The 12,608-nt window shown below is 37.6% G+C and overlaps 1 protein-coding gene across 1 annotated transcript; it reads right to left on the bottom strand.

The window, feature by feature from the left end:
• Nucleotides 1-2,535: 2,535 nt before the first annotated feature.
• LOC116258629 (LRR receptor kinase BAK1-like) lies at nt 2,536-10,088 on the bottom strand. Its single transcript, XM_031635886.2, has 11 exons — nt 9,412-10,088; nt 8,381-8,513; nt 7,907-7,978; nt 7,183-7,326; nt 5,879-5,950; nt 5,566-5,637; nt 5,410-5,492; nt 4,521-4,655; nt 4,065-4,406; nt 3,477-3,871; nt 2,536-3,148 (listed from the first exon to the last, which is right to left on the bottom strand). Exons 1-11 carry the CDS (start codon nt 9,545-9,547, stop codon nt 2,831-2,833), a joined length of 1,902 nt encoding a protein of 633 aa, XP_031491746.1. The 5' UTR covers nt 9,548-10,088; the 3' UTR covers nt 2,536-2,830.
• Nucleotides 10,089-12,608: the final 2,520 nt, after the last annotated feature.

Below are 12,608 nucleotides of genomic sequence, written 5' to 3'. Positions count from 1 at the left end.
TATAAAAAAATATTTTATACAACGCCGAAAAAACTGGCAAGACTCAGTTCAAAATGTGGGTTGGATTTGAATGTAAAAATTGAATATGAATCGGATTTGGATATGACTTTTTTTTGTTCATATTTGAATCCAAACATGTGAATATCTGCAAAAGGAGATATAGTTAAGAGCATATGATCCGTTGACATCCCTTTCTATAGTGTTTTTCTCCTATAAGTTATGTTTTGGATGGAAGGAAAAGAAATGTTAATAAAATATGAAAAAGGAAAAGAAATTCAGAGATTAATATTGGAGAAGGAAAGAAAAAAAAAAGAGAATGGCAAATATTCCATGTTACTTTTTCAACTCATGTTTTCATTTTTTTAAGGGATTGAATATACACATTTTTTTTTTTCCAAACAAACTCTTTCCATTTCTTTTCTATCCAACCACATAGGATCCAATCATTTGTTATCCCTCCTCTTTAAGTAGATATCTAGATATCGAAATACACATTGTGGTCTATCATTTTATATCTTTGCATTCTCTTTTCTTCCATCCGAACATAATAGGTTCAATGTCGGAATTTACTTTGGCTTAAGTGTTTTCCTTTAAGAGTTTCACTAGGAAAAAGAAGTACAACCCACTATGAACCATGGCGAGGTAAGGGTTCTGCTACGCACTATTTGCATATCGGTGCCCCCTCTTTTACAGGGCAAAAGGATGATATAATGCAAGATCGAAACGGGGACTGGCCACCTACTAACTCACCCCTTGGCCTTTGCACCAACCTCATTAGGGATGATACTTATGTTATGTAGGAAGGCGTTTATGAAGATGTGAAACTTTCTCGAAGATGTGAAAATTTATGAGTGTTTCATTCCTAAAACAATATCAAATATCCACTTACGATATCACATTAAGAGTATTTTTTAAAAGTGATTAATAACTCACACCGATTTCATATTGTGAAAGGTTAGTTTGCAACATAACATAGCAATCTTTTACTTTGTTCTGGTGAGACAAAGCTGACTGTAGTCTTTTGTTGAAAGAAGCATGAACTTCCAAATATGGTACTAAATTATATCACCTTGTAGTCATAATTGGTATTTTTTTGTTTATGAAAAGAAGAAAAACGGGGGAGCAGTGTCAGATTGGTTGTTGGTAGGGTATATCTGTGCCAACTGTTAGTATGTATCATCTAGATCAAATCTCACAATCCAGTTCTTTGATTTCATCCAATGATGTCGAGGTTTTCAGCATAACTAAAACTTATAAATCAACTATTATCTTGTTTTTTTTAACCAAAAATTGCCTTTTTATTAACCCTAAACCTTTGTTCATCTTAAACTGTCGATTAAACAACTTAATGTACAATGGATTAGGAAACGTGAAAGAGGATCTCCACTAAGATCACATATTGGGAGTGAGAAGGAACCCACCACCCGAGTGAGAGGCTGATGCCTTCCCCCTTCCTCCTAACCTCTAGGGTCCAAAGCCCAAAGCTATTTCGATATCTGGGTGGTCTTATTGTACACCATTCGATTCGAGTGTTGCATATCACTTTTTACAATATGAAGGAGTAATACCCCTAGGAATCGAACTAAAACATGTTGACAACCGGCCACTCATGCAAACAGCTATACAAGATTGCATGTTAGATTTAAGATGGGGGGATGGGAAAATGCATCTGATTGGATAGCAAGCAAAGATCACAATTCATGGTTAGGTTTAGTAAAACATGCCAAAGTAAGATTTGATTGCACATGCATAGAGCGAAATTCATGGTCAGATTTAAGAAAAAAGTGGTCAAGTGCAAGCTCTTTTGACAATAAAGATAGCATTTGTCAACTTGATTGTATTTCCACTTAACTTGCCATCACAATTGAGTAGTTGCGTAAAAAATGTAATTTGAAACATAATTAGAATTGCATTCACCAAACCTGACTACAGACTTACTCAACCTGGTTAAAAAGCTAAAAATTGAAATTTTCCCCCTTTTTTTCACAGAATTACACATTTTTAGCTCAAAAAGTTTGATGTGATTCCAACCATAGCCGTTTGGGTGGTTAGAAAACTTCAACCTTTGAGCTACAAAAACACCATGATGCAACTTTAGGTTCCGGCGACTTGAAGGCCGATTTACACCAAAACAGATCCTACACATAAATTATGCATGCGGGCTGAGAGACGGAGAGAGAGAAAATCAAAGGCAATATGTCAGGTATAGAAAAAACTCTCACCTCCAACAGGTAAGTGGAAGAAGATCCAACGCCCATCAAAAGACCACCAAGACCAACAGGAAACTTCGGGCCACAAAGGAGGCCGTCCCAAAAAGAGAGACAGAGAGAATAATTCTTGACTGGATGGAAAAATGGCCGGGCGTTTGTGAACAATATGAATCAGCACAAAGAAAAAATTAGAAAAATAAGCGACCTTGCTCGAAACACTCATCTAGCCAAATACCCACACTTCTCCATATCAAAATCAAATAGCAGCAACGACTTTAACTGCTTGAATACTTAACGTTAGACACTCATTGTCTTCCACCAACACTTCCAACACCATAATAAATTTTAGACTTCACAACAGAGTGCCGGATGTTCTACAAAATGAGAAAACCCCGCATACAAAGAAAGGCTACAGGTTTCACCCAAGTGAATTAGTCGGACCCTGCAAAGGATCGGTAGATGATACAAATGAAAACACTAATGATTCATATTCACAGTTGTAAACATTACTTTGATACAAGAGAGACAAATGGAAGATGAGGGGGGTAAAAGGACAAGGAAGGACGTAAACAAATTCTTTCATCAAGGATAGAATCAAGTGGGAAGAAAGGAGACAAAACTCATCTTGGTCCGGACAAATCTACTGCATGGAGATTTTCAGTGGAATCTATGATCCACTCTGAATTTCGGAGTGGCGGCAAATCCACCTCCTGACTTCTGACAACTTCCACCTTCTGCCATTCCTCCCATCTCTCCGCTAGCCCATCGCCTTCAAGCATTCTCACCACCTCAGACATTTTGGGTCTGTCCATAGGAGAACCTTGCGTGCAAAGTAATGCTACCTGGATTAGCTGCTCCACCTCGCTCTCAATGTAATTGTTCTGAAGGTCAGGATCAACCAACATGTCCAACCTCTTCTCCTTCAGAAGCCCTTTCACCTGCAATACCAGAAAAATCAAAGTTGAAGTGAAGCGAAGAAAATTGAAGATCAGTGCTCGTGCCACTCAGTGAGATGGGTTTATTTACCCCTTATTTTGTGAAAAATAGAGATATATAACTTTCTTGGTGAACGACCCTGATGAATAATACGAGTTCAAACCCTCAGAAGAAAACCAAAGAGGTAATGCTTCAAGCACCTGAAAGGCGGTATATACAAAACCAACACCTACAAACTACAATAGTTCCACCTTGCCTGTAAGAGTTGGTGTGTGGGGGAGGGTATGAAGGAGAAATGGATGGATGGAAGTACTGTGCGATAATACTAACCCAATCCAACAACATCACATCATCGTCATTGGCAAGACGAGCAAGATCAAATGCTCTTTGTCCAGTAATGAGCTCCAACAGCATAATACCATAACCAAAGACATCAGTCTTCTCTGATGATTTTCCAGTGGAAAGATACTCTGGAGCAATATGCCCAATTGTGCCACGAACAGCTGTTGTGACGTGTGTGTCCTTATAGTCCATAAGTTTCGCCAAGCCAAAGTCACCAACCACAGCTTCAAACTCCTCATCTAATAAAATATTTGCAGCTTTCACATCTCGGTGAATGATCTTTGGGTCACAATGATCATGCAAATATGAAAGTCCTCTAGAAGAACCCAAGGCAATTCTCCTTCTAGTTGGCCAATCAAGTGGTGGCTGCGATGGTGGCCGCTCTGCAATAAATGACAAGGTGTTCTACCTATGTTAGAGAATGTATTGTGAATACCTTTGGCCCACAAAAAAATAGGACAGGAAATGCATAATATAGAAGCTTATGTTGCATCAGAAAACTTGAACAACTACACAAATTAGGGAGGAAAGTTACTTACCACATATATCGTTAAAAGTTAAAATTTAAAATTATACCTCTTAAACACGATGCAACACTCCCGTTTGCCATAAAAGGATAAACAAGCAACCGCTCAGTTGGGGTCATGCAAAAGCCCTTCAACCGTAGGAGATTCCTATGCACAGCCATGCTAATCAGCTCTACCTCAGTCTGGAATTGAAGCTCCCCCCCTGGGGTACGTTCTTCCTTCAGACGCTTGACAGCCACTAATGTTCCATCTGCAAGACGTCCTTTATAGACTTTACCAAATCCGCCTCGTCCCAAAATGTTTTTGTTGCTAAATCCATCTGTTGCAACTTGTAACTCCCGCAATGAAAATCTTTTAAGCTGTCCCAAATGAACTTCTGGATCCTCCTCAGCTGAAAGAAACCCGGAAAATATTGGATCACCCACTTGGCTCACAACGTTGCCATTGCAATAAAAAGTCTGTGACAACAAAGACATCCTTTATTATGTTTAATCAATGCCAATACCTGGTACATCAAAGAACAGCTCTTGCGGCTTCCGGCGACGCCACCAAGCAAATCCAATAGCAGGTGCAGCAAATAATAGTGCAGCACCTGCTGCCACTCCTCCAGCAATTGCCCCAGTACTTGATATACTACCACCTGCTTATGTGGCAAGAATTATGTAAAAAATAAACTACAAACACATCATAACTTTTAGCTTATCACCACTATAAGTAGCAACTGCCTCTTCATAACTGAACTTTTGACTATGACTAGAGTACTAGACCACATCCAGTTAAAAAAGAAAGGAAGGAAAAAAAGAAAACCCATCAAGAAACAACTGTGCTTTTTCTGCCATTGCAGGAAACACCTACGAAGGCCATAGGAAATGCTAATTATAGACAGCCCGGAAGAGATTATCTATCCACCTCCAGCTGAATGACCAAACAGAAACTGTAGCCATACTTAGGGATCTGGATAGAACCTTACAGCTAAACACATGAGGTCCAATACATATCAAAATATCTTGTGAAGGAATTTCTTGTATATGACAAAAACAGTGCCATCTTCTCTTTTTCTTATATTTATGTAATCAAAAATTGGTAAGGAACCCTGTGACTAACATCCATTAGTGCAAGTAGATTCCAAATTTAGTGTAATATTAGACACTTTGATGTAAAGGGACAGTAACATCCAAGTCTCTGCACCTGGGACTTAAGGAACAAGTCTAACATGAATAAACCAAGCGCCTTTTTCTCAATTAACAGAAATTTATCTGTCCAGCCTATAAAACAACATCTAGTTTAAGCAATACCAGTTTCTGAAACAACATGACATGCATAAACTTCAATTAATAAAAACAAGATAACAGTTACAGAATTTAGCAGGCAAGAAGAGGATGCAAGAAGGTAACCTGGACTACCAGCAGATGGTGAATTGTTAAAAGCAGGGGGTGGTGAAGCTGGAGGTTGTTTAAGCTCTGGATTATTTGCAAAACTGCAAAATGGAAAGATTGTCAATGGTGAGTCGGTTCAGAAATTGAGTTTATAACTACATTCTTCTATGATACCTGATAGGGGTGAACAGCTGGAACGACCCATTTGATGGTACTTCACCAGACAAATTGTTATTTGAAAGATCCCTGCAGACACCAGGTGTGAGCTTGCCAATCAAATATTGACAAATCAAAGATATTTTTTTAAATTGTTGCTTTTGATGGCAAAGCCTTAGGCTACAAGCCTGATCCCTCGTAACACGATACCGAGGATGCTATCAGTTGAACCATCACACTAAGAATCAGCTATACCAGGCAGGTAAAGATTTCAAACCAATGACAGAAATAGTAACCAAAAGACATACAAGCACAAGCTACCAATACTTACAGAACTTGCAATGCGTTAACTGTAGTCAAGGAGATTGGAATTGGGCCAGAGAGAGTGTTGTTATTAAGCCGACTATCCTTCCACAATTTTGCAACACAGAGAAAGTTGAATCAAATGCCACAAAATAAAAAGGTAAATTTATTGAAATTGTGCATCAAAATGTAAGATATGATAAGATCTACAAATGCCAAATGCAGAACAATTATTCAGATGAAAAGAAGGTTTGGGTATTCATCTCTACCGAATAGGGTTAGGCCACTGGTCAACAATGAGATGGAGGGTATATTAACCTCTCTCCTGCCAATTTCATCAAGAAGGAATCTCCTCCTATTGTGATCGCAAGAGAAAAATAACACACAAAAATATGTAGATGAAAAATGTATTCCCACCCGCCCTAGCACCTTTGTGTTTGTGAGAAAGAGAAAAACACAAGGAACTGAATCAGTATTTAAAATACCAAAGAACCTAAATCCATTTCATGCGGTAGTCATATCTTAGCAAGAAAAAAAAAATGAAATATCCCAAAATACCATTGGAGCGTTTCAACAGAAATCCTTAAAGAAGCATTAGAACCTTCCATATGATGCCATCCACAATCCCTTGTTTATTCTAAAACAAGATTCTTGTTCCTTGCTCCCTCGTTCTTAGATGTTCTTTCTTTTGAGTGCTAAAATGCCAACAAAGTAACATATAATATGATTGACTAATTCTTCCTCAACATTATTTAGTTTCTTCATTATGTCCAATGGGCTTTTTCATTTTTGTAAATTGATTCTTACTCTTATCAGCATGTTTTACAAATCCATCCAAGCCTTTTTGCTAAAGTGCTCCAGACCAATCCTTGAGGTTAAATTTTATGACAGCAACTGCTTTTTATTTCACAAATGACACAAGTACTTGTTCAAAAAAAAAAAAATGACATCAATCATTTTTCAAATGACATTAGACTGTTTTGTCAAGTTAAATACATGACTGATATGCTGCAAATCATGGTTGCATTAAAAGCATGTGTTGAGACGGTGGAAAAAGAAGAAGAAGAGGACTTTTGAAGTGTTACCACCAAAGAACACACAGTACGATAGGTATGCATATCATACTTCCATACATGCATCACACACTGCATTAACACATCATGTGCTTTGGAATGCAAAATTAACAACAAAGAAAATATTATCATCAGCCTTGCAAAGTATAAGAAAATATCATCATCAGCCTTGCAAACTATGTGTGCCCAAAAGCCCAAGATAAAAGCATAATCAAATTAACATTTGCAAATCAAGATATGAAAACAATTTTTTGCTTACAGGAATCGCAGCTTTGTAAGCTTGCCCAATGTGCCAGGAATGGGTCCAGCGAACTTGTTCAAGTAAAGATCCAAACTGACCAGGCTTGAAAGATTCCCAAGTTCATTAGGTATTGAACCACTTAAATTGTTACTGTAAAGCTCCCTGCAAGAGAGTTATTTTTATTAGATACATTGTTATGGAAATTTATCCAAGTCATAGAAAAAAAAAAGACTAACATTGCACAAAACTAAAACATTGCTTTTGACATGTACTTCCTCAACATTCATATGTTTGGTGAAGCTTGGCGGTTCTTCATTGCAACACACATGAAGAACAAACAGATATGGCAAAAAAGGAAAAGGCGAAGATGAAGAGTGTAATTGTCAAACACTTCCCGTGAAAGGTGAGATGCTTTGAGCTTGTGCTTCTTGGACATATGGGTGAACCACTGACCAACAATCACACTCTGTACCAACAATCAGAGGTTGATAAATCACAGCTGTAACTGTGATTCTTCAACCCGCGAGAGAACATGACAGACATGATAGATAGAACATGATAGATAGAACACCTAACCATAAGAGACAATTCACATTGCAAATTATCCACTCAACTCCAGAGGGCATCAAATAGTATGGTTGAATTTAAGGAACATGAGACAGGTGTTTCAGAACAAAATTCAGAAACTGAAAGTTTGGATAGTGAAATATGGAAAACAGTTTGCACCATCAAGGCTACTTACAAGTACTGAAGATTGGGGAGCAAACCAAGGTCAGGGACTAAAGTACCAGATAATTGCGCATTTCCAAGATCACTGCAACAAACAGATAACTTAATCCAGCAACTAATAAATGTACAAGCACAACTTAAACAAATGATAATGCAAGATTTGGAAACAAACTGCTGTACACAAGTACTATGGTATAACAAACTGCTGTACACAAGTACTATGGTATAACAAACAGAAGACTAGTGAGAATCACCATCCAATAGATGATGGACAATTCAAACAATGTCACCTATAATATACCTAACTCCTGTCACTCGGTTTTTCATTTGGGAATTAAAAATTAACATTGCACTTCATTATTAAGAATGCTGCCCAACGCAAAAGCCCAAGACATGAGACAGAAAGAATCATCAACCAAACTTGCAATGGTTACAAGTGATATCCTCCAAACTAAGAACCTTTAATAGAGGAAAATGGTTCCCTTACACTCTTATCACACTATTGTCATTGTTGCATGTGACATGAAACCATGTGCATGGATTTACAAGGGTGGCATCCCAGCTCTGCAGCACATTATTCGGGTCCTGTAAACTTGCTTTTAGTTTATTCAATGCATCACCTATCCAACAAAAGAAGCACAATAATGAGCCAGATCAAATCATCAAATGCAAATCCGACAGTGCATGTACCTGGAAAAAGGAAAAATGCAAAATAATGAAACAAAAAAGGCAACAGCATTATTATCGTTGTTATATGATACCATTATAACAACGAAATGCAATTCTTTAAGCAGTTAATCCAGAAAAGGACCAATGTCCAATCTAGTCGTGAACTGAGAGGTCTTGACTTCTAATACTTATAGAAGAACTATCATAAGTATGTAAGCTGTGAGGTTGTTTTAAACGAACATCCAACAGTTTACTTGTAGATAAAGGGGCCTTGAGTTCTTAACGTACAAGAGAACAAATATCTTACTGTCTAAGCTGTGCAGCGACAGACAACTGACTCATATTATGGTGAACATACCAAGCAGCTGGTCCTAACTTCAATGGAATCGGGACCATCTCATCTAAGCTGCTAAAATCAGACACCCCTTAATTATTCGCTTCCTACCACAATCTCTCCTTGATACAACGATCCACACTTTCAGCGCCAGGAAACCTTATTTATGGAATCAATTGCCCAGATTACAGAATTTGTCATTAAGAATCTAAAAGAGGAGAAACCCTGCCTACACCAGATCATGGTTCTATCACCCACCAACACCAACGTCAACCCAAAACCAACAACCCGCGGATGAAAGTGGAGGACCAAAATTCGGAATGCCTTTCAAGAATCAGGCATCGTTATATGAAACAGCCATTAATAAGAAGCGATGGACATAATTAGAAAGAGCAAGAACAGAAGTAGCAACAACAACGACAACAAAAGCACCCAAAAGGAGATTGGAGATAGTAATCAGAGTCCAGAAAAAATGGGAGAACTGATCTAGAATAAACACAAAGCAGATCACATACCTTCCTGGTTTGCACAAACCGTCACGAAGGAACGAGCAATCACGAGCCACAACAACAAAACCAGCGGCACCGGCCGATTGCTCCCCATCGTCTTCATCCCTTCCGCGCCCTTCAAGACCCTAGACCCTATCCACATCCATGCAGCCCCAAAACCCTTAAACTCAAGCCCTGGAAACCCCAAAAGCCAATCAGTGAGCAACAACACGCCCTTCCTTCCCCCCTCCCTCCCGACAAACAAAACCGAAACCCTAATTGCCAAGCTCTAATCAGAATACAGTCCCCACTATCTCCCCCTTCACTGAAATACCAACCTGTATTCTTCACTCACAAACACCACTGAAACCACTCCAGGAGGGGAAAAAAACAACCAATTCAAAAAATATAAAAAAAAAAAAGCCGTCTCTGTCTTCTCCCAGCCTCCCCGAAACTAAAAAAACAAACAAAAATCCAAAAGAAAAGGAACGAAAATATCCCTTCCCCTCTCTCTCTCCCTCTTTCTTCCCCCAAACAAAACGAAAGCCCTTTCTCCTCTCGTTCACTTATCTTCCTCCTCCTCCTCTTCTTCTTCTGCCTTTCCTCCTCAGAAGCGTCAGAAAATTTTAAAAAATATGTAATTATCTTAATAAAAAATTATTAAAATATTTCTCTCCTCTCCTCTTTCTTTCAGTGGTCGTCGTCTCCACTGAAGCAGCGAAGAAGCGAGGGATTAAATGGCTGCCCGAAGAAGCCCTGCCTGCCCGCTGCCCGTGTGGATAAGTCCGGACCCGAACCAGTCAAAGCCTTAGGAGGACGGGCCCCACCTGCCCAACTCCGTCAAACCGGATCGTGTGGCCGCCGTGATCCGTGGCCGGATCTTGATCCATTCTTTCAATTGTTCCTTCTTGATTGCTTTAAACAATCAAGCTCATTAGTTTATTTTTTCTCACTTAATTTAATCAATTATTATGGTATAGATATTTTACATAACTATTTATTATAAAACAGGCAAAAATTCCTTTTATTATGAATTTTTATTTAAAAGTAATTACCATTTGTCGAGGTTTTCACCGGAAGTACATATATGTTAACTGCAATATATATATATTTTTTCTTATGTTCTTACATTGCTCCATTCTTATTAATTTTGAGTATGTCACTTAAACTTAAATTGAATTTAGTAATAAATGATGGTATTTGAAAACAATTGCAGCTGATAATTTTTTTCTTTTTGCCTCATGAGAACACTACGGAAGTGTAGACTTTTCCAAAAAACAGCCTTTTTTAAAATTATAAACAAAATATAGGTTAAATTCAAAAGATTATTTTAAAATGTGGTTTTGATTAGGAGAAGCTGGCACTATATAACTTCTTAAAACCTCTATATATTAGGAGCTGAAATCTCTCGCATCATCCGACGGCCGGAAAAATCCACGTCCGGCATATGGTGGATCTAAAAAAAAGAAAACTGTTTTAAAGTGATAAATTCATCTCCAAATTAACCGTGTAAATCATCATCTTGGGGATCAAAAATTAGTGAAAACAATATAACAATTTAAAATTTGTGACTAGCACGGCCTTTCACACAAGCTTTTAACAAGTGTCAAGTTTGGGACTTGACCCGACGAGTCAACTGAGACTTTTCCACTAGAGTTTTGGACTGTTTGTTAGATGTATTCGCTGGCGAGCCGCTTTCAGACTTTTACGTGCCATATGGGCCGGATTTGACCAGTAAGGATTGCAAACGAGTCAGATTATGAAACAGCAATAAAATACTAATGTCGCGTTTGGATGACACCCAAAAACGGGGTTTTGAAAGGTAAAACTTTGTTTTTTCCCTGTTTTTGACAGTAAATTGGGTTTTAGGGAAACTCCGCTTCGCGCCAAAGCTCATTGGGTCAGAACCCAGTTTTCTCAACTTGGTTTGGATGTTTGGATGACAAGTGAAAAACTTGGTTTAAAAGCAAAAAATAACCATCACTAAAAAAACCCTGGGGTTTTTAAGCCGTTCATGAAAACCAAATTTTGACAAAATCCAGTTTTAATGTCGTTCAAACACTCTTAAAATGATGTTTTGGGATAAAACCAGGTTTTATCTCTCCAAACCTGGTTTTAGATTGCCATCCAAACACCTCTTTAGATTTTTCGCTGAAGCATGTTCCTTCTTGAAGATGAAGATCTGATATCATTTATAGAAATTGCGTCAAAAACATTTGTAACTGTACCAAAGAATTCAAACTTAACTAAATTCAGGATTAAGCATATGATTTTGGTATGTGAAAGTTGATATTATTAGAAGGGGAACATGGGTATTTAATTTAATATAACTGAAATAAAAAGTAAATAAAACGAAAGAATAACTGATATCAACTATATAACATTACTGTCTAGAGTAATATAACTCGGTGGGAACGCTCTCACTTTGCCCTTCTACCAGTTGACCGAGGCTGGTGTGGGCAATTGCCCACACAGACTCACGCAAAATGCATACACATTGATGCATTATAGTCATTTTTTTCTTTACATATTATTGCCTCGTCTGATTTTCTTATCCTCATTGAGTCGCCGAACATGCATATATATATATATATATATATATATATATATATATATATATATATATATATATATATATAAAAGATCTCCTTGACACTTTCCAACAGCCAATTAAAGTTGTAACAATGTAAGATCTTGTTTTAATATTTTCTAACAGCCAATATAAATTATAAAAATTAAAAAAACATTTTTTTAAAATGTCAATCAGCATAAAACTCCAAAGTGATACCTTTATGCCTTCAAGATAATGGCTTGGTTAGGGGTTTGGGTGGACCGACAGTACATCCTTTAACTTAAGTGTCATGTTTGTCACTATTTGTACCTAAAAAAATGTTTGTCACTATTTGTACCTAAAAAAAAATATACACTGAAGCGTAACAGCGACCAAACCTTGGACCCCTTAAATGCAAGCTGCCTTGCCACCCAATTTCACTACAATGCGTAAGGCATAAAAAAGTTAATATGGATAAAATATATTTTTTTAAGTTTTCAGCATAACTTTTCGAATGCACTTTTATCGTCAAACTGTTAATGGACGCTTACTTTGCTGTTATCTTTCAACTTCAATTACAGTTGAAGAAAAGGTTAGGGGGCCTTTTGCCCGCAGGGTTGTTGCGGAAATTACATGTTTGAAGATTTCCTGCTATTCTAGAAATTTTTTTGTA

Source organism: Nymphaea colorata, chromosome 8, assembly GCF_008831285.2.
Source record: "Nymphaea colorata isolate Beijing-Zhang1983 chromosome 8, ASM883128v2, whole genome shotgun sequence".
NCBI lineage: Eukaryota > Viridiplantae > Streptophyta > Magnoliopsida > Nymphaeales > Nymphaeaceae > Nymphaea > Nymphaea colorata.
Note: the sequence above shows the minus strand (reverse complement) of the source record. Positions and strands in the feature narration are given on the sequence as shown.